The sequence below is a fragment of the Mastomys coucha genome, unplaced genomic scaffold (genome assembly GCF_008632895.1).
Source record: "Mastomys coucha isolate ucsf_1 unplaced genomic scaffold, UCSF_Mcou_1 pScaffold5, whole genome shotgun sequence".
NCBI classification, from domain to species: Eukaryota; Metazoa; Chordata; class Mammalia; order Rodentia; family Muridae; genus Mastomys; species Mastomys coucha.
The window spans coordinates 99984060-100007496 of NW_022196911.1; the positions used below are offsets into that span (position 1 = coordinate 99984060).

Genomic DNA, 23437 nt, shown 5'->3' on the forward strand with positions numbered 1-23437 from the left:
CAACAAGTCTAGCCAAATGGCAGCCATGGGTTCACTGAGAAAGTTTGTCTTAAAAATAAAGGGTAGCAGAGTAGAGTTAGGCACGAACTGTGACCTCTGGCATGCACATTACGCGTGAGCACGCCCACAAACACATGTTCCTCATGCCCACATATACACACCAAGGATGAAAGATAACAAATCCAAGCACTAATTAGATTAAATCTATAAATAAATTAACTAACATTACATCCCAACTTTAGTCGTAGTCCCACAAATTCATAAAAGTATATGCTAGGAGAGAAAAAGTCAAAATTGCTGTGTACTCATCCAACAGAAAAAATGCCTTAGGACACTCCTATTCTCATATGTAAAGAACTGTTCTTTAGTGCAATTCTATATTGAAATGATACTCAGGTGTCCTTCAATGTTTTTGGAAGTTTTATTTTTTTCTCTAAACAATTACTTAAAATTATTCTCCTCCCATAAATATTTTAAAAACTAAATTAAAGTTTAAAAAATTTCATTTCTCGCCGGGCAGTGGTGGCGCACGCCTTTAATCCCAGCACTTGGGAGGCAGAGGCAGGTGGATTTCTGAGTTCAAGGCCAGCCTGGTCTACAGAGTGAGTTCCAGGACAGCCAGGGCTATACAGAGAAACCCTGTCTCGAAAAAAACAAAAAAACAAAACAAACAAAAAAAAAATTCATTTCTCAGTGTCACTGTACATACTGATTATACATTATACATTTGTCTAAGGTATTCGTAGCCTGGCTAAGCATGGGAGGCAGAAGCAGGAGGATCTCTAAGAGGCCAGCCTACTCTGGTCTACAGAGTGAGACCTTGCCTAAAATACAGAAACATGTGAACATAAAACATTTGTGGACAAGAAGCAGAAAGGAGCTGCAGTGCTGCCATATCTGCCCACATGCCCTAAGCTGTGTGGTATCACAATTTCTGTCTACCTCTAACCCAGCTACCCAAGAAGGATGCCAAAGACTGCAAGCCGCTGTTCTGCTGACCACAGGAGTGCTCTGTCATGAGCACTTCAGTGTAATCTGGGCCTTTTCAGAGCTTACAGATCTCGTGTCCTGCCATCAGCTCCCTTTTCCCACCCAGTCAGCACAATAACATTAAGTTTCACTGAGTGTCAGTTTAAGGCAAGCTCATAGTGTAGTGAGTTAGGAGTCAGGTTCACATATGAACATAACTGAGACATCAGTTAACATATGCCGAAGGACTTGACTTTCCATTGTGCAACCCTCTTCAATGTACTGGCTCCTGGCTCTACTTCTACCATCTGCCATCTTTCCAATAGAAACCGGGCCGATGCTACTGAGCCCCCGCAACAGCCTTCGAAAGTGGCTGCTCTAAATTTATCTAGCTGACCTATATGGAAGTACTCATCGCTGTTGGCTGGCAGTATCCAGAGTCACAGAGAGGAGCCCTTTCTTTATTATGTAACCCACATTACCCTCCATGGGGTCCTTAGCTGGGTAACCAAGTCGTGCCTGGATGTGACCAAAGAGGCTGGGCATGACTAATTTCTATCTAGAAATTCTTTGCCAATGCAGTTTCAACATTAGTAGTGCCATGTTGAAACCGACTGAGTTTAAAAACAGTACAAAGTTATCTATGCAGCGTCATGGAAACTCTCACAAGTGAGCTTTTATGAGCTGTTTCTCTAGACCGTGTTTCAGCTCATCCTTGTTTAGTGTATAACTATTAGGACCCATTAGACTCAGTTTTACTTTCTTAGTTTGTTTTTTGTTTTTGTTTTTCCGAGACAGGGTTTCTCTGTTTAGCCCTGGCTGTCCTGGAACTCACTCTGTAGACCAGGCTGTCCTAAACTCAGAAATCCACCTGCCTCTGCCTCCCAAGCGCTGGGATTAAAGGTGCGCGCCACCACCGCCTGGCCATCAGACTTTCTCTTAACTCTAAGATGCGTTACACTATTTCACCATCTTTGAAGTCACAGCATCAGCAATTATGTCCTCCTGAGTTCAAGTAGGTCACAATGGCAACCACTGTGAAGAGGGAGGATGCTGCAGTCATGTGACCAATGATGCAATTTGTCCCCCTGATGTCACTCTTGGCCACAGGAAGCAAAGAAAAATCAACAGAGAAGAAACATCCTCACCCCCTCATGGTAGAACGCAGAACTTCACCCAGATGCTAAAGTGAATGAGAGATTCGGTCATTTATTTTTGCAGTGCTGGGGGCCTCACACAGCGCTCCACCATGGAACTGTACCCCAATATTTCATACAAAAAATTTAAAAACTCCATTTTTCTCTCGGGCTCTTAAAATGTCATTCTGTGGCTTCTAATTCCTTTGTTTCTGTTTGGAAGATGTCAGGTGGCCTCTGACTGGATGAGATCTGCTCACATTAAGAGGACAATCGACTTTACTCAGCTTAACTGTTCAAACACTTTTACAAATACACCCGGGGTGTACAACTAAACACCTGGGCAACTTATGACCCAGTCAAGATGACGCATAAAATAGCTGTCGCAGTTATGAAACTTGGTCTGGTTTTCAAGTAATTTTCCCCCCTAAGGCCCAAATCCAGCGTTTGAGGCTTTGTTTTATTTTGGTTTTGTTTATTTTTTTAAGGCTTACTACTTTTATATTATGTGTATGAATGCTTTGCTTGCATGTATGTAAGTGTATGTGTGTGCCTGGTGCCTTAGGAGAACAAAGAGCACATCACAGTACTTGAAACTGGAGTTATGGATAACTATGAGCTGCCAGATGGAATTGAACTCAGGACCTCTGGAAGAAGAGTCGGTGCTCTTAACCACCGAGCCATCTCTCCAGCCTCCCAGTGTTTGAGTTTCTGAACTCAGTCAGTTTAAATATGGTCTCTGGAGCTCCAAATAACCTTCACATTCTTCCATGTCATTATAGATGGGAAGAGTTGGTAATGCTATAATTCAAAGGATACTACTCCACAAATGAGTTGATTCTGGGTGTTGAAGGTATTCTACTTCATGTGGAACTTGACACAGAAATTTCCTAAAGTTTATTCATGGACTTAACTTCCCTCCTTTCCCAAAAGACAAACTGAGTTCAAGTGTTTGGAAACAATGTGGTCCAAAAGCATCACTTGAAAGCGTATTGAAGATCTGTTTTTGAACATGTGTATAGTATCATTTCAAATCATGCCAACCCCATATAACCTCTAGGGCACAGGTTCTCAAGCTGTGGGTCACAGCCCCTCTGGAAGGTCGAATGACCCTTTCACATAGGTCACCTAAGACCATCAGAAAACACAGATATTACACTATAATTCATAACAGTAGCAAAATTATAGTTATAAGTAGCAATGAAAATAATTTTGTGGTGGTGGAGGGTCATCAGAACATGAGAGGCTACATTAAAGGGTTACAGTGTTAGAAAGTGTACTGGCTGGTTTTGTGTGTCAACTTGACACAGGCTGGAGTTATCATAGAGAAAAGAGCTTCAGGTGAGGAAATGCCTCCATGAGACCCATCTGTAAGGCATTTTCTCAATTAGTGATCAACGGAGGGCACCTTGTGCGTGGAGCCATCCCTGGGCTGGTAGTCTTGGGTTCTATAAGAGAGCAGGCTGAGCAAGCCAGGGGAAGCAAGCCAGTAAGGAACATCCCTCCATGGCCTCTGCATCAGCTCCTGCTTCCTGACCTGCTTGAGTTCCAGTCCTGACTGCCTTTGGTGATGAACAGCCATGTGGAAGTGTAAGCTGAATAAACCCTTTCCTCCCCAGCTTGCTTCTTGGTCATGATGTTTGTGCAGGAATAGAAAATCTGACTAAGACAGGAAAATTGAGAGCCACTGCTCTAGGGAAATTCTGCATATAATTATTGATACCAACTATATTTTACCTGCAAGTTGTTTCAAACTATAGATCACAGTAGCAAGTGAGCTCTATGCCTCTGGAACCACTCTTCATGTGAGCCACACTACGTGTTTAGTAAGTTAGTCTTATGTCCACATACCCTCCTTTGCTCCTCTTCAGCATCAGCAAAGAGTTTACGAATGTTAGCCTCCGATTCTCCCACATACTTGTTAAGGATTTCTGGCCCATTGACCACCTTGGGCTCTCTCGCATTCAGCATCTTGCCAATCTGTCGAGCCAAGAGGGTCTTACCACAACCTGGGGGTCCATATAACAGGATGCCTTTAACATGTTTACAACCTAAAAAGGAAGAAGAGACAGTCTTATACCAACTCACTGCAATCGAGGACGACGTCCGAAGGAAGGCCTGCCTTCTTCACATGCCTCTTAGGACAGACCACCCACATCACTTACCCATAGTAATATCCGAGTGCTGTCAGTAGACTAGGATGAAACAGTCAAGCCTCTTATGTTGTTTTAAACAGAAAACGCAGAAAGCAGGCCTAGCTGCTGCTATATTTGAAGAGAGCAGGGAAGCTGCAAGTTACAGATTTTTGAAATAGTCTTTATCACTTACATGAACACTTTTTACTCTGGAAGTGTCTCTTTGTCTGCCTCGGGGAAATTCTAGTGGAAAATACATCTATCACAATACAGCAGGCTTTGAGGACTACATCTTACTCACAAGATAATAGATCAACCAATGCGAACAAACTTGGAGAAGCTGCAAGTGTGCCCGGGCTGGCTGGCTGCACAAAGAAGAGTTCCAAGGTCTAGATTGATGGCAACAAGTTTGTGAATAAGGACAGACTGTCTTCAGTGACAAATGTCACATGACAAACGGGTATGATTTTTTTAGGGTCACCCAGATGGAAATGAACTTTCAAAAATAGTTTTCAATTATTTGCCACTAACAAGCCAAATTTGCAAGACTGATGGTCTGGGCTCCCCAGTGTCCCTGGTTTGCTCCCCAGTGTCCCTGGTTTGCTCCCCAGTGTCCCTGGTTTGCTCCCCAGTGTCCCTCCCTGGTTTGCTCCATTTCTTAAGATGAAGATGACCTGTGACTTTTCTTCACTCTTTTGGGGACACTGGCCTTCACCATGTCACTGCTACAGTCCATGGCTTCTGTTGAGTATGTTCTTCTTTTACACTACACTGACATAGCACTCCGTGCCGTAACTAAGCCTTAGACTTCACGGTTACTCTCGTGACTACAGGTGAAGAAACTGGAAATGCAACACACAGTGTGATCTTGTGAAGATGACTTGTCGCTGGGCAGTGGTGGCGCATGCCTTTAATCCCAGCACTTGGGAGGCAGAGGCAGGCGGATTTCTGAGTTTGAGGCCAGCCTGGTCTACAGAGTGAGTTCCAGGACAGCCAGGGCTACACAGAGAAACCCTGTCTCGAAAAAACAAAACAAAAACAAACAAAAAACCCCAAACAAACAAACAAACACCTACTTGTCCTTATCTGAAATTAGAGTCTTAAAAATTCTATCTGTAAGGGGGAATGTACGATGGTACCTTGATAACAAGTAAAAAAAATCAAGAGACAACCAACTGCCAGAAGCGAGACTTGGAGGAGGAGGAGGAGGAGGAAGAGGAGGAGAAGGAGGAGGGGGAGGAGGAGGAGGGGGAGGAGGAGAAGGAGGAGGAGCAGCAGCTGCTTTTGGGTTGCCAATGACATCCAAAGGTAACATCATTATGTCAAAGAGACATTAAAAATTCTTGAAAACAATGAGCTCTGCACTCCTAGTTAAGCCTGCAGGCAGAAAGAGAATTCAAGTGAAACTTGTGAGGGCGTGGCACCGCAACCTTTCTCATCACAGAGTACAGCTCTGCCCAAGAACCATGGGCAGTAAGATGTCTTTGACCTTTGGCCCAGCCCTCAAGCAGAAGGTTTATACTGCATTATGGGTAAAGCTGGCTCTTCTCCTGGAGGCTGACACCACCAATCACAGCCCACATCCAAGCCTCCAGGACCACCAGGCTTTGGAAACTTACTCTTTTTTTTTTTTTTTTTGGTTTTTCGAGACAGGGTTTCTCTGTGTAGCCCTGGTTGTCCTGCAACACACTGTAGACTAGGCTGGCCTCAAACTCAGAAATCTGCCTGCTTCTGCCTCCCAAGTGCTAGGATTAAAGGCGTGAGCCACCACTGCCTGGCTGGAAACTTAATCTTCTTCAAGCCAACAGTTCCCATTTGACCATATGCACAGACCATATGCAGCTGATGGACATGCAAGAAGCCAAGTGAGGGGCTCAGTGGTTAACAGCCCTGGCTGCTCCTCCAGTGGATCTGGATTCAGTTGCCTGCGCCCTCATGGCAGCTCACAACTGTCTGTAACTCCAGTTCTAGGGGATTCAGTGTCCTCTTCAGGCATGCACATGGTGCAGCCACCTACACACATATAGGCAAACCCCTCATATGCATAAGAGTAAAGATAAATAAACATGAAGAGGAGGAGGGGGAGCAAAAGCAGAGCAGCAAGATTTGCAGAGGACCAGGAGTTCAGGTCTATCCTCATCTCTTCTAGCCTTTCTCCACGTTTGTCAATCTCCTCTTAAGGAGACCCCTCCCAGGCTAGGCCATGCTTTCTTGGAAAGCTCTTCACGTCTTCTGTTATCCCTGCCCAGTGAGCGCTGAGTACAATATGGCCATAGAGCAGAGCTGGAGCAAATTACAGCCGCGCGCTGACTGACGGCGCCTCCTCCCCCACACTATCCAGTTTCAGCTCGGCTTGAGCACGGCTTTCCTTTACTCTCATGCTCTCACACGCTGCCTCTTACTCGCCTTTGTTATCTCTTTTCTAATTCTCCTTATGAATTATTGAAATACTCAGTTCTTCTCAAGAGCTACCTCATGCCTCTAACTCTCGGAGATGACCTAGATTCCCGCTTCACATATTTAAAAAAGAGATTATCTATCGATTGTGACCTCCCGGCAGCTCTCTGCTTCATCAGCCACACTGGCTGGCCGGCTCGTCCATCCCTAACCTCAACCATGGCTCGCAAAGGAGGAGTCTCCCTTTCTCATTTCAGGTTTACATTTCAGTCATTTGTTTATATACCTTCTCCCTGAGATGATGCACTGTTTAAGGGGAAATATTGTTTTATTGATCTTAAATCACAATTGACCATAATATTTAGCCCATAGCATGTACTCAAAGAAAGCCAAATAGGTAAATTCTTGATTCCTTTTCTCCAAAATTCAGAGTCTGAGGGAGAAGAATCTATTTTTCAAAATTAGTTGAACCCTTTAATTTATGGGTCTCACTACTGAACTAATTTAAATCTGTAAAAGATGTGTGTGTGTGTGTGTGTATGTATATATACCACCTATTTGTAGTGTCCCAGCCTTTTCAGATTATCAAAACAAACTGCTCATGAATAGTAGAATCTGAACTTTGCAATTCTGTTTTTGTAAGTGGAAAATGCTTAGTCTAATGTGGTTTGAATTAAACTAACTTGGATCGTGTAAATAGTTCACAAAATACTGCCATGAAAATTAAGAGAAGGCTGACGTGTGTGCTTATGAGACCCATCAAATATCTTTGAAATGACAACACAGTCGGAGGAGCATCGACAGGGTGTCTTAGTGGCTTCAAGTCAGTATCAGGGCGAGAATCCTTTCTAGCATATCAAAGAAAGACACACTGACAAGAAGATTCTCACAATCCAGCGCCACAAAAGACTCGGTTATGTGAATACGTGGTGGAAGTGAGACATTGCTATTACTATTATTACAGTCTTTCCTGACTTATTAAATCAGCACTGGCCTCTAATTTTCAGTGAATCATAACGACTGATCCATTGAGCACAAACCTGTATTAAGCTCTTGTTGGGATGAAGCACAGAGGGAGGGAGGTGTTAGGGACACAGACACGCAAAGAGCAGTCCCTAGCTGCGTGGCGTGGTGTGGCGTGGCGAGGCAGAAGGCAAGCATCTAAGCTCCACCCACCCTAACGTCTCAGTGAATGCAGGAAACGTCTCTGGCGTCTACCTAAGGAAGACTGATCTTGCTGAGGTGATGGTAGAAAAGCAGGAGTGGACACAGGGACAAAGAGAGCCCGAGTCTGGCCTAGAAGGATGCATAGGGGTTGTGTTTGGGCAGTGGAGAGGAAATGATACCATCAAGAGAGACTAACAGGCCAGAGGCACACAGGTACGGGCATAGACGCTAGCAGTGACCTGCTATGGCCATGGCCCTGGAGGTGCCTAGAGACTGGCAGGCTCTGTGGCAGACCTTTACTGCCAATGAGTCAACGTTTTATCTATCTATTTGGTTGAGAAGAGCATATGTTAGAATGTTAAGCGGTTAGAATATAGAGGTCAGAGGACAACTGGAGGGAGTTGAATCTCTCCTCCCACCATGTGGGTCCTGGGGATTGAACTCGGATCACCAGGCTTAGCAGCAATCAACCCTTAGCTACTGAGCCATCTTACCAGCCCAGGCACGAGTTTTTTTACCTTGTGGAGGGTGGAAGAGCGGATGATGGGATCGAGCTTTTTACCTTGCAGAGGGTGGAAGGGCGGATGATGGGATCGAGTTTTTTTACCTTGTGGAGGGTGGAAGGGCGGATGATGGGATCGAGCTTTTTACCTTGTGGAGGGTGGAAGGGCGGATGATGGGATCGAGTTTTTTACCTTGCGGAGGGTGGAAGGGCGGATGATGGGATCGAGTTTTTGACCTTGTGGGGGGTAGAAGGGCAGATGATGGGATGGAGCTTTTGACCTTGCGGAGGGTGGAAGGGCGGATGATGGGATGCTCGGCCTTTTCCTGTAGATACTGACTCACCAGCTGACTGGATTTTCGCCACTGGCCTTTCCTGTCACTCCAAATTCTCTGGGACGTAGGCCTCAAAAGGAAGCCCTGTTCCCTTGCTGATGCCCAGCTTTCTCCAGAGCTTCTCCTGGCTCTGATTTGGAGGACCCTCTGACCTCAGCCTGCAGAATCATCTGCTGCCATTTTTCCCTCCCTTAACATTGATTAGGCTTCTTGTGATCAGTAAGTACCCTGGACCAGTAAATACAAAAGCTAAGATCTAGAAGGAAAAGAAACTGGTGGAAATTGTTTAGGTTGGCATATTCTTTCCTTCACTCTCACTCCCATTCCTCCCTCCCTCCCTCCCTCCCTCCCTCCCTCCCTCCCATCCCCTCCCTCCCTCTGCCCCTGTGTCTTGTGTTGATTTTGTTTCTTTGAGACAGGTTCTCACACAGCTCAAGCTGAGCTTGAACTCCTGATCCTCTTGCCTGAGCCTCCTATGTCATAGAATTGCAACGTCATGCTCAGCTTACTTATACAACGTCATGCTCAGCTTACTCCTCTGGTCTTTCCCATGAACGGTCTAATGGATCTCTGCAGGAAAATGCACACGTGCCTTGCCACAAAATGGAGGGAACTCCTAAACTCTCTGAGGTCAACCCATGGAGACTAGGCGGAAGGCTCTAAGGAAAGGGGATACAGCTCATGCAAAGCACTTGCCTAGTGTATACAAGGATTTGGGGTTAACCTGCACCGCATTAGAAACACAAACAAAAACAATATATAGGAGCCAGCAAGATGGCTCAGTGCATAAAGGCTCTTGCTACCAAGCCTCATGTCCTAAATTCGAGCCCCAGAACCTACAGAGTGGAAGGAGAGAACCAGCTCCAGCAAGCTGTCCTTAGATTTGCACATTGAACACCTCACCTCCCATCCCATGCAAAAAATAAGGAAAAAGGAAGGAAAGAAGGAAGGAAGGAAGGAAGGAAGGAGGAAAGGAGGGAGGGAGGGAAGAAGGAAGGAAGGAGAAAGGAAAGAAAACCCTTGACCACACCACTGAATAATCCAGATAAGGAGTGAAAAGCAATGATAGTCAGGGCTGGCGAGATGGCTCACTGGGTGACGGCACCTACAACCAAGCCTCTTGACCTGAGCTCTGAGTTCAACTTCCAGGACTCACATGCTGGAATAAGAACTATATCCTGCAAGTTTTCCTCAGAGAGCTATGCCATGAACACACACACACACACACACACACACACACACACACACACACACTCGGGAGATTCATGCTGACCTGGGCCACAGGGTCTTATATCAGAGCCAGAGAGCTTTGGATTGAGGTGCCTTTCTTTTCTAAGTATTACAAGCAGGCACTAAGCTCACTTTCAAGAACTAACAACAGAGGCAGGTGTAGAGAAAATTCTCGTGTGTATTGTATGGTTGATTCACTTGTCAATAAAAAAGCAAAACCAAACTCTATGGCCTATAGGAAAGGGTAGACTAGAAGGTGGGACATCCGGTAAGCAGAAAGGATTTGGGGATAGAGCAATATGAGGGAGAGTCGTGGGGGAGGCAGGGGGGAGATGTGAGGAGGACAGACACTTGGTATAAGTGGGTTATTATTAGCTAGTCAGGATATAAGCCTAGCTATATGACCTAGGTATCTGTAAGCATATTTTGAGTCTGAGTCATTATTCCAGGGGCTTCAGGCCAGGAGGAAAACAGCTCATTATAGGCAGGATTTAGGGAGACAACTTGTCAGGATGTCTCCTTTTGAGACTAGTCAAGGAAATGGGGAAGAAGAAGTCTGAGGCCACATCTCCTGGAGCCTGTTAACTGAGGGAACCAGGACTATGCCAAGCCATCAAAACTAAGGAGCTAGAAAGGGATTCCGGGCAACATAGAAAGGTTTTGGGAAAAAGTAAAACAATAGAAATTGGAAGAATGTGAGGAAGGGAGAAATGAGCTGATAGTAGATAGTAGCCGAGTAGATAGTAAGCTGGCTCAGCATGAGATTCGAGTCATCCGGCACTAGCCTCTCCATTGCATAAGTAACTTCTAGTGTTAGGCAAGGTGGCCATTCTTAGTTCTATAAACACAAATTTCACCTAAGCTGACATAAGAACCTCAAGCTTTCATGTCCTGGGCATGTTTCCTTTTCTCCCCGACACAATCTGCATCCTTTTTCTTTTTTGTTTTTGAGACAGGGTTTCTCTGTGTAGCCCTGGCTGTCCTGGAACTCAGAAATCCGACTGTCTCTGCCTCCCAAGTGCTGGGATTAAAGGCGTGTGCCACCAATCTGCATCTTAAACCAATACAATCTGCATCTTAAAGATCACCATCATAGAGTAAATAACAGCACTGCTGTTAATGTATTTTATAACTTGGTCCTATTACCTAACTTCCTAACCAAAAGTGTGAGATAAGCCAGGTATGGTGCCCAACTTTTTAATCCCAGCACTTGGAAAGCATAGGAAAGAGGAAGAGCTCTGTGAGTTCAAATCCATCCTGGTCTATATAGAGAGACCCTGTCTAAAAATGCCAGCAAAAAAATGTGAGATAAGCAAATCTGTTTCTAGCTCCAGCAAGCAGCAGAACCCGGCAGCTTCAGCCATGCAGCTGGCTTTAGAATCAGGGGGCTAAGGTCATAATAGTGGGATAATCAAAAGGGAACCTGGGATAAATGACTGAAGTGATCTGCAATTCCCAAGGACTGAACTTTGGTCTGCAAGAGAGAGTGCTCTCAAGCAGTGAGCCATCTTGAGTAGAAAGCTATCTTGAGCAGAACATGGAGCTGTCAAAAAGAAAAAGAAAGAAAAAAGAAAACAAAAAGCAAATCTATGCTAAATTTCAACTTTTTTTTTCATCTCCATCAACTTTGAGGCTTTAACTTTTGTCTCCAAGTGATTCCCATCTTTTCTCCCTATTCTCTAACTTATGTAAGTAAGCACTTACATTTATAGCTTAATCTACGTTTATAATATGAGTGTATACATCTGGGGAAGATCCAGTCCAGGGCCTGTACTCTACTACCCAGCTCCATCTCCAGGCCTCTGGCTGACTATAGGAGTAAATGGAGCCGTGTCAGGTCCCCCACTCAGCAGATAGAACATACCACAGAAGATAGGGAAATTCTCTTCTTCGAGCTTCTGTGTTGTCAGTGAAATAAAGGTGCTACGTTACTGCCTGCTGGTTGAGACTGGAGGTTGAGACTGGAGGAAGCTGTGTTAGGAGCTTGAGAGAACAGAAAAGAGCCAGGCATCTTAGAGAACAGGAGAGGACATTGCCTAGGCCAGTGAAACACAGGAACAAAATGCCCAGGGACCACCTGAGGCATGGATCCTAGAATCAAAGTGAGATCCAACACCACGAGTATGGATTTTTTCTAAAGTCAAACTTAGCAGCCAGATGCTGGCAGAGGCTTGCAGGCTGAGGAACATCTGAAACTTTGACTGAGGAGCAAAGCTGTTGGGGAGAGAGTGAGTCCAGTAAATCATGCTACACGTAAGCTGGGTAAAGAGGGAAAGGGCGGCTAATGCGGGGACTAACTGAGGCTCCACTGGAATCTAATTTAACAGAGTTGGGTTGGGGTATGTGCATGCACGTGTGCATCTGTCTGTGTGTGTGGGCACTCGAGACAAGACAAGACAAGAAAGGAGAAGACAAAGTTAACAAGAAGATAGGTTCTCCCAAGTGGTTGCTGGTAATGCAGTCTTGGTTATAATCAAAAAGTATGTGTTTGAGAGAGACCAAGAGAGAAGCTCAGTGGATAAAACCATATAACAAGAACGGTGAAGTTGCCAGCAACACCCAGATAACTAAAACACACACGTGAAGATCACACTTACAGGCACGTGATAACCTCACTTTTGCTGGGCTCTCCTGCTTGCTCATCTTCTAGCATGGCTACTTTCACACTCATTTTGTTATCCAAAGAGTAGATGATAGTCCTAACCTCCACAGATATACATGCATGAGCTATTACGAAGACACACATTATACAACATTCCAAATAGACAGCTTGTCTTAGTTAGGGCTTCTATGGTGGTAAAGGGACATCATGAAGTGACATGCTTCAACAAGGCCACACCTCCCAATGGTGTCATTCCTTGTGGGTCTATGGGGGCCATTTGCATCCAAACCACCACACAATGAGTGACCAGACACTGCTTTAGTAAGGCTTTAAGTGATAAGACACTGGGAGGCTGTCTAGAAAGAACCTAGTTGAAAACTGATTGGCACCCATTCCAGATCCCTCAAAATAAAGCATTTCTTGACATTTCCTAGAATCCGCAGTACAAAGCTGCATCTTAATTCTATTGCTCAATAGATATTTGTCAGGAAGACAGGCTATGGTTTGCTTAGGTGAAAGAAAGGTCTGACAGTTGATTGAACTAAATAGGAAATAAATCAAGATTTCTAAAGAACATTAAAAATTATTATGCACTGATGTTTTCTGGCTAGCTCTTAGACGTGGATTCACAATCTACAAAAGCAAACACATTTTAAAAGAGGTGAGGACCAGGTGCGATGGTGCACACCTGTGATGCCAGGTGATCAGAGGGTGGAGGCCAGAAGATGACAAGTGCCAGAGCAGGTGGGTGGGACAGTTCAGGGAGTGACGATGTTCACCTGCAAGGCTGATGACCTGAGTTGGACCCACATTGTAGGAGAGAACCAACTCCTGCAAGTTGTCCTTTGACCTCCACATGTGTGCTATGGCACGTGCACATGCACATACATGCACACACATGCACACAGAATAAATAAATGTAGTAGTAGTTAGTAGTAGTAGTAATAATAATAATGATAATAATAATAAATATTAATAGAGTTCTAGGCCATGGACCACGTAGTGAGACTAAGTCTCAAAATAATAACCTCACCCACAAAACAAAACAAAATGACTCCCCATACACAGGAACTTCCCTCCCCCAAAGCTGGGGAGAAATGCTCCAATTGTGTTGTTCACAGGTTTTGTTTGTTTGTTTTAAATTTTGTCAGTTCAAGATTTCTTTTTTTTATAAAAGATATGTGTGCCTTCTACCCCAGGACCCAGGAGGCAAAGACAGGTGGATCTTTGAGTTCAAGGCCAGCTTGGTCTATATTGTAAGTTCTAGGAAAGCCATGATGACACAGGAAGACCTTGTCTAAAAAGTAAATAAATATGACCATTGTTTCATAAAACACATTTAATATAAAAGGAATGATAGAAGTGACATTAGAATAATGGACATTCTTTTGTGCTAAATATATCGTTAAAAAGAAGAGGTTCTAAAAAAGTAGGGGTTCTAGGGAGGAAAGGGAAGGGAAAAGTCATGTAATTATATTATAATCTCAAAAATAGCCGGGCAGTGGTGGTGCGCGCCTTTAATCCCAGCACTTGGGAGACAGAGACAGGAGGATTTCTGAGTTCGAGGCCAGCCTGGTCTACAGAGTGAGTTCTAGGACAACCAGGGCTACACAGAGAAACCCTGACTCGAAAAACCAAAATAAAGAAAGAAAGAAAGAAAGAAAGAAAGAAAGAAAGAAAGAAAGAAGGAAAGAAAGAAAAGAAAAGAAAAGAAAAGAAAAAAAGAGAAAGTTCTAAGAGGGAGAGCTGGCACGGGCCTTCGGCCTCCACACACATATGTACCATATTCTTTTTTTTTTTTTTTTTTTTTTTTTTTTTTTTTTTTTTTTTTTTTTTTGGTTTTTTGAGACAGGGTTTCTCTGTGTAGCCCAGGCTGGCCTCGAACTCAGAAATCCACCTGCCTCTGCTCGAAGTGCTGTGATTAAAGGCGCGTGCCACCACTGCCCGGCATGTGCACCATATTCTACAACCACAAGTGCGCACACAGCAGCAATGCTGGGATCTGCTTGTCTACAATAAAATCCTGGTCTTCCACTTACCAGGTGGAAGTCACAACAGTAAGCTGAAGGTCACTATGATGGCCAAGGCTGACACAGAAAGCACCTGCAGATGCAGTGACGATGCCTAAGTACTGGCTGCTGAGCAACGATAGCTCATTTCCATCATCTGGCTATGGATGGATTAGGAAGTAGAAGCAGACCTTCAACTACTACTTAAGAATTAGATCGCGTTACATGCAACCATAAAGCTCGAAGCATTACATGCAACCATAAAGCTCGAAGTAAGTGACTATTTTGCTTCAGTTAATTACTTCTGAGAGTGACAAACAAGGTGGCCATCTTGGGCCTTAAAACTTTCTCTAGTGCTGCTGCTGCTTTGGAATGCTGAGATCTTAGTGTCTGTTGCACTGATGAAGCTCCAGCTCCAAGTGAACGCAGCAGTGCACACACCACATCATAACGTCTCAGCTGGAGGTTTAGTGAGGTCAGGATTTCCCACAGTGCTAGCTGCTCTTCCAGATGGACTGTCAGAATCAATTCTCTCACTTCTCTGCGCCTCAGGCAGAGACCAGTTCGCCAATTTCGTAAGTTTTCTAAGCCCATGTCATAGAGTCAACATGTAGCCCCCTCTGTAAAAGCCAAGCCAGCATGACAATCAATGCCACTTGGGCACGCCCCTCTTTGCTCCTATTTATCTGAAGTAGGTTTCTATTCCATGATCTTCATTTCCCCAACTGCAGCCCTCGTAAAGTCTCTACCAGCCTTAGAACGCTGACACAGGCTCTTAGGGGTACATTCTTTGTTCTGTGTGCACTCACATGACAGGACCTCATTCTGCTGGGAAGCACACGAGCCATTTCTCAGGATGATTTGCCCCAGAGTGGATAACTGTAGTCTAGACTAGCATAGTGCGTCTTTCTCTTTAGTTTGAAGGGAAACAGCAATACGCTATTTTCCCCCTTTTAACTACGAGACTCTTAGCTTAATCAACAATCCTTCCACAACACACACAACCAGGATACTCAGAGACCCAGACATGCACATACCTGTAAAGTTTCTGACGGTGGATACATCAAGAGATGTTAAGGTGGGCATTACAGACAGCACAGAGGCTTCTGGTCTAAAGTCTACACAGAACAGGGCTCCACCATAGAGACAGGCATCACCAGCCCCACTGGTGAAAGTATCGACCTAATAAGTTCATTACCATTTCCTTAAAATGGGATTATAAAACTTACATAGCCTTAGTTCTGTAACCCAAGGGATGAACAGTAATGTTTGCTGCTTATAATCTTTGAAAATATTGTCCAACATGAGACACTTTGTGTTTGCCAAGCTTTTCTTTCTCAATGTGAGTTAAACAACTCTCTCTTTTTTTTTTCCCTAGATGTCACCAGAGGCCAACTGCATCAAGAAAAACTGTCAGCAAAATTGCAGGTATTCAAAGGGGGAAACTCATTGTCAGGATGTCAATAAATTAGAAACGATCTCTATCAAATTAGCATTGGGCTAGGAGCGCCTAACTCATTTCAGGGGTGGGGGCAGAAGTATCACTAATCACACCTGATTAGTGATACTTAACAGGGGAATCCCAGTGGCTTCCAGCTCAGACACAGACAGCACTGCCTGCCAGGGATGAGTCTGTCGAGGCCAGTGCAAGTCGGGACATCGTCACGAGTCTCGCAAGCTTCTCTCAGCAGTTGTGCAAACCAGGTCTGAATGCCTAACACTAAAAAGCGCATGGGCTTGTCCACGGCAAGGTCCCAGCTGTTGCTAGCACTTGATCTCGCTGGGTTTTCATCATCTCAGCCTGTGTCTCTAAAATGTAGTAACTGGAACTAACAAGTACTAGTCCTGCTTAAATTCACCTTTTCAGAGTACAGACGCTTATGCCAGGAAACAGGCTTTTTTGTTTGTTTGTTGTTTGTTTTTCAAGACAGGGTTTCTCTGTATATCCCTGGCTGTCCTGGAACTCACTCTGTAGACCAGGCTGGCCTCAAACTCAGAAATCTGCCTGCCTCTGCCTCCCAAGTGCTAGGATTAAAGGCATGCGCCACCACTGCCCCCCCCTTCAAGATTTACTTATTTATACAATTTATTTTGAGACAGGGTCTGTCTATGTAGTCCTGGCTGTTCTGGAACTCTTCACAGAGACCAGGCTGGCCTTGAACTTCCACCTCCCCAGTGCTGGGATTAAAGGTGCATGCTACCACACCAAGCAAGATTCAAGTGTGTGTGTGTGTGTGTGTGTGTGTGTGTGTGTTGTTCTGTATACGTGAAAGCAGGGCTGGTGGAGGGGAAGAGAGAGCTTTAGATCCAGGGAGCCGGAGTCACATGCCATTGTGAGCTGCAGGGTAAGTGTTAGTTAGCATCAGGACATGGCTACCCAGCAGTAAGAGTGTTGGGAACCGAACTCAGGCCCACACCTTAGGGTCTGACCACTGAGCGCCTCTCCAGCACCAATTTGTTTTGTTTTTGTTTTTGTTTTCTAGCCATGAAGGAAGGCTTGGAGGATGGCTTTCATCAACTTCTGTTTCAAAGAGTGTTCGCTGATGAGTGTGGAAGGTGGGTCACCCTCCATACTCCATCTGTGCACTTTCTAAACCCTTAAGGAGACGTTTAAGATGAAGACCACTCGGGTGCGGACCCCAGTCTCTTGACGTCAATTTGTTTAGGTGAGGTATGCAGTTGCTGGCTCTAAAGAGCCCAGGGTGCACTGAGCTGCACTATGAGTGCCTGAAGATGACCCATGCCCAGAGCACCGAGCAGCTGTGCTAGCTGTCTACCACCCGACTGGTCTATATCCAAATTAGTCAACTGAAATTCATATAGATCTTCTCATCAGATAGCCTAGAACGAGAGATGGGATGTGTGAGCAATGCTCCTAACTAATCTTCGCTGACACCCCCACCCTTCTACACTCCCTCCTAGGGTGTTGCCTGGTATTTCATGAATTCTTGATGACAGAGATCATGCTGCTTCTGTAGCAGGTCCTGCCTTGCTGTCACCTGGCATCGTGTGCGTTCAGGTTTCAGCAGTCGCAGGTTGGCCCTTCTGCTTCAGCTGAAGTACACTGCCGTGCAGATGACGTATGGCTTCTTTCCTTTGCAGGGAACTTCTAGTCTAGTTCCCGTTCTTCTGTCCCTCAGAGATCACAGCCGTAAGCCAGGCACAGTACCCTAGCACTCAGGGGGCTGAAGGTTGCAGTGAATTCAAGGCCAACCTGGACTAAACAAGTGAGTTTAAGGCCAGCCTAGGCTACCAAAAAAAAAAAAAAAAAAAAAAAAAAAAAAAAAGAAAAGCACTCCCTTAACTAACACTGACTTTGGTCATATCTTTTGGGTTCAATTCTTCAATAATTACAGTAGCAACTCTCAAAACAACGTATTAAGGTCCTACAGGGTTTATGTAAATGCCTATTTCCGGGCATCACTCCAAGAAAAGGAAACTCATTTAGTCTGGAGGGGACCTGGGGTAGGCGAGTATTTAATATGTGCCCTTACATGTCTCTAAAAGCAAGCCAGAGGACACTCCATTGTAATTACAACTGATAATGGACTCAGTTGCCTAAGCACCCTTGAGTTCTTATTTCACTCAGGGTATATGTCCGTGGCCTCCCCTGAATCACAAGCTGTCAAGAATACATTTCTTGTCCCTTGACAGTTGTAGGTGATTGAGCAAGTCTAAGGAGACCAAATTATCAGGTGTAAATTCAATGGAGTGAAGGTAGACCGAGGCCATTTAAAACTTGATACAGTTTCAGCCTACACTGGGAGACATGTTTTCATTAAAGGCTGGTGCTGGTGTCTGACGGACCCACAGTCGCACCACTTCACTGAACCCTGGGTACCCACTTTAAAATAACTATGAACAGACATTAAAAAAAAAAAAAAAGTTCAGGGGGCTGGAGAGATGGCTCAGTGGTTAAGAGCACAGACTGTTCTTCCAGAGATCCTGAGTTCAATTCCCAGCAACCACATGGTGGCTCACAACCATCCATAATGGGATTTGATGACCTCTTCTGGTGTGTCTGAAGACAATAGCACTGTACTCATATAAAATAAATAAATAAATACGATTCATTAAAAAAAAAAAAAAGCTCAGATATGTGGGGTAGGGCAGTAAAGGACTAACATAAGACTCCAAAAGGCTACGGAACCAATCCAACTGGAAAGTGAGCCTTGGAGAAACAATGGCTCTGAGGAGAGCTGAGGTTAATGGAATTGCTTTCTTCACAGACTTCAAGAAGTTTCATGAGGAAAAAGGAGGTGTGGTCAGCCAGAGCTGCTCACAGACATGCCTCACCCTAACCTAGGAACCATCACCCGGAATAGCAGAAGCCACTCAGGAAAAAACGGAGATGACTCGAACCCAAGGCAGGTGTGTAGACTAGCTGAGCTTGGGGACCTGGTGCAGTGTGGAGATCACACAAAGCTGACAGTCTCTGGTTGGGCCGGCGAGTGCCGTAGGGGTCTGAAGTATTCCAGGATCGTGTCCTAGTGATCGAACCCTCAACGCAAGCAACTTCAGGGAAGAAGAGCTGCTCTGGCTTACAGCTAGTGTCTGCTTCCGCCACTCTCTGCCTTGGTTTGGGAAAGATTTATTTATTTTATGTGTATGAAGGTGTTTGTCTACATGTATGAATGAGCAATCCCTGTGTGCCTGGTACCTGAAGAATCCAGAAGAGGGCGTCAGACTCCCCTGGAACTGGATTGCGGCTGTAAGCTGCCATACTGAACTGGACTGAGACTGAACCCAAGTCCTCTGCAGACCAGCAAGCTCTCTTAACCACTGAGCCATCTCTCTAGCTCACTACCTTACCTTTTGAGACAGTGTGACTTACTGATGTATGTGGCTATAGCGACTGGAAACTGAGCCTCAGCTATCAACCTGTCTCTACCCCCTACCCCAGCACTGGGGTGACAGAGGCTACACCCAGCTTGTGCACAAGTGTTGGGATCTCAGCTGAGGTTCCCATGTTTGTTTGGCAAACGCTTGACCAACTGAACCATCTCCCTGACCCCTATTTTTAAGCATTTTCTAAGTCAATTCAAATGGAACTGTTAAACTGTTAAACCTGTTTGACCCGCCCTCTGATTGGTCACTGGGTGGTAAAGAAGGTGGAGAGAAAGGGGATGGAAAAGGTCCTTGAGTTTTTCATTAGATAAGTTCAGACCAACTCATTGTTCCATAAGTGTACTGTGTTAGTAGTGGTAGCTATGGAATGCACAAACAGGTCCTCAACTGACTGTGAGAGCTGAGCTGTGCCCATTTTAAAGACAAAAGACAGTAGAATGACAGGCTTATTGAGGTCCTTTTGTTATGTTAGGAAGGCTTACTTTCTGGAAACTGACTTAAGCTAACATAGCTCTGCACTTCCACACTGAACGGAGGGAGGAAGGAGAAGAAAGGCAAGGAGAAAAGCTCCTCACAGGATCTTCACATCCAGAGACACTTTCAAATAATGACCTGTTTCTATAGACAGGATTTGTTGTGGTAACACGCCTGTGTTTATCAGCCCTTATTTCACAACACAAAGTTTTTAGATGTTTACAGAAGATAATGTATGGTTAAAATGGGACTAGGATACTCGACAGATAGCAAGTTTGTTTTGTGAAAATTAATAGAAAAGAAACATCTGGGATGTGGCATTGTTAAACAACCTTTGAGCCGCGTTATCAATACTTTCTAGGTTGTTAAGAAGTAGATATGCATTCAGATACGTCCACATTTACACTGTGATTGTAAGCACTGATAGGTGGTGCCTTTCTTTTGGCTGTAGTATAGGAATGTGATATTAAACAATTAAATGGAAACTGTTTATATAGATATTATGATAGTACAAATCTGATACTGAAGTGTCTAAAAAATTTCCACTCTAATGCCCCGTGCCTTGTTTTAAATTAGGCATTACATGGACAGTATACGTAGCTGCTGCTCTGATGGCCTGACAGGTATCTCCGAAGGCTTGACGGCAGTTTGATTTTAAGATATTTTTTGTTTTCAAGAATGATAATAAAATACACCTTCAATGGCACTGGTATATGCTTGGTTATGAAAATACTCAAAGGCTTTGGAACTTTAAATATGCATGATATGTGGGCAAGTGAGATACATACTATATGAGCTCAGCCACTAAAAAAATGTATGTTCTGTTATATATTCATATATATATGAATACACATATATGTGTATATATATATATATATGTATATATATATATGGGGGGAGTAAAAGGTTATACCAACATTGTTGGTATAGATAGATAGATAGATAGATAGATAGATAGATAGATAGATAGAGGAGTTAAAAGCCGTATCAACATTGCTGGCAGTTATACAGTATAGAGAGAGGGGGGAGTAAAAGGCTATATCAACATTGTTGGTATATATATATATATATATATATATATATATATATATATAGAGAGAGAGAGAGAGAGAGAGAGAGAGAGAGAGGGGAAGAGAGAGAGAGGAGTTAAAGGCCGTATCAACATTGCTGGCAGTTGTACAGTTTTTTAGTGCTTTGCTTCTTATGATTTTCAGTATTCTGTGAGCATGCTCAACCCCCAAACTTGGAAAAAATACAAACATTAAATAAGTGAATAGTAAATACATATAGGATCCAAGAAGTTAGAGACTGAAATAACTACAAAATGAGAGGGACTGTACTAAGAGCTTTATACAGTCTTTGATTTTACTTAAAAATTAATTGATAAACATATCAAACTTGTATCTATTAAGGGATACTGTATAGTACTTAAATCATTAGCATGTTCTCTCAGAATCACAAAGTTCTAGGACAAGGTGCTATTCTTTCTCTCTTTGGGAAAGAACACAGCCTAGATGACTTTCTCATGGACACATCTAGTAAGAGGCATATCTGGACCTTGAACACCAATCTCCTTGACAGAGCTGAAGGCCCAGGGAGGCTCGGCTGCCCAGGGGCTGGGTCTCGGCTTGCCTGGTCCTCGGATTCAGTGCACTTGAGGCCCAACCTGAAAATCTGTATTCCTTTAAAGCCTCAAAATGTCTTATGTACATCAGAGAAAGGGATACTGTGCTAGTGACTAGGAAAAGCATAGGAAGGGATGGGAGACACTTGGAATAATCCCTCAAAATGAAGAAACACAGTAGGTGTTCTGCCTTGAATAGGGTATGTGCCCCTAAAACTCAAGTTGAAATAAAGTCTACAAAATGGAAATGTTGAAAGGTGAGGGGACTGAGGCACCAGGCATGGTGGCACATATTTAACTGCAATACTTGTTAGGCAGGTTGATCTCTGCAAGTTCAAGAATAACCTAGCTTACAAAGACAGTTCCAGGACAGCCAGGGCTACATGGTGAGACACTGCCTCAAAAACAAAACAAAAGAAAACAAAAACAAAAACAAAAGCAAACAAACAAGACAACAACAAAAACTAGTGTAACCAAATACACTTTTGGGGGAGATGGAACTATGGCCTAGGAGTTAAGAGCACTTACCACTCTTCCAGAGGACCTGAGTATGAGTCCTAGCACCCACATGTTGGGTCACAACCATCTGTAACTCCAGTTCCAAAGGATTCAATGTCTCTTTTTACATCTATAGGCCTATACATGGTACACAACCATACATGCAGGTAAAACACCCACACACATAAAATAAAAATAAGTAAATCTAAAAACATTTTTTAAAGAGGTCACACCAACTTGCTAAGAGGGAGCCATGTCTCCCTCCAGGAAGCGGGCTGACTATGCTTGTGGTGGATATCTCTCACTCTTGCTGAGCTACTTACAATCTGCTACAAGGAGTGGCTGCCCTGCACATTCCACCTCTTCTGCGCATCTCTGCTTGTCCTTCTGGGTTTTACTAGGTTAGGACACTGCACGAAGCCCTTACCAGTTGCATCTGTCTGATTCTGGGCTTTCAACTCTTATATCTGTGAGCTTACTATACCTGTTTCCTTTATAAGCCAACCGGTCTCAGGAATTCTGTTATAGCCGCAGAAAATGGAGCAAGAAGTGTGGTCTTCAGAAGAGAGAAAATGAGTAGGGCATCTGCTTTCCTATGGCCATGGATGCGGATTAAATGTATCACACTCAGCTGCCACAGATCTTTGCTTAGCCTCTAGAACAGTGGTTTACATATCAGATATCTATATTACTGTTTTTAACAGTAGCAAAATTACAGATATAAAGTAGCAATGAAATCGTTTTATGGTTGGGGGTCACCATAGTATGAGGAACTGTATTAAAGGTTCACAGCATAGGAACTACTGCTCTAGTATATAATCAAGATCTGTGTTAGTCAGGCAGTGGTGGCGCATGCCCTTAATCCCAGCACATATTTCTGAGTTTGAGGCCAGCCTGGTCTACAGAGTGAGTTCCAGGACAGCCAGGGCTACACAGAGAAACCCTGTCTTGAGAAAAAAAAAAAAAAAAAAAAAAAAGGACTGTGCTAAGTTCTTTCAGGACACTAGGTAGTCTCTGTTAGAAGTAACTCTGTATTAAAAATCAAAGATACAACTATAGGAAACAAACTTTTAAAATGCTGTGAGACTTGGGAGCATGTCTGTGTGGTAATTCTTCCAAAGACGGTCCAGCTGCACTTGGGGATGAGCACACGCAGCATCTTCTTGGCCAGAGCTTGTATGTATGGCCTCCATGTTCACAAAGTTCTCATGCCTGCTCTACCTTCCCCTCTATAGGGATGTGGGAACAGAGGCCCAAGAGTAAACTCAAACTAGACCAGTGTCTCCACACTGTCCGCTAAGGCTCCGTCCACACTGTCTGCTAGGCTCCGTCCAGTGGCTCCACACTGTCCATTAGTTTCCTGTCCACACTGTCCGCTAGGCTCCGTCTAGTGTCTCCACACTGTCCATTAGTTTCCCGTCCACACTGTCCACTAGGCTCCCATCCAGTGTCTCTACACTGTCCGCTAGGCTCCGTCCACACTGTCCGCTAGGCTCCGTCCAGTGTCTCCA

At 44.2% G+C, this 23437-nt stretch overlaps 1 protein-coding gene across 1 annotated transcript in view; it reads right to left on the reverse strand.

Annotated features, from left to right (window-relative positions):
• Positions 1 to 23437, reverse strand: part of Nsf (N-ethylmaleimide sensitive factor, vesicle fusing ATPase) — a 139905-nt gene that overhangs the window by 58019 nt on the left and 58449 nt on the right. The window contains exon 9 of the mRNA XM_031354552.1: positions 3957 to 4156. Within this exon, the coding sequence (XP_031210412.1) occupies positions 3957 to 4156 (200 nt within the window). The remainder of the gene's footprint in view (positions 1 to 3956; positions 4157 to 23437) is intronic.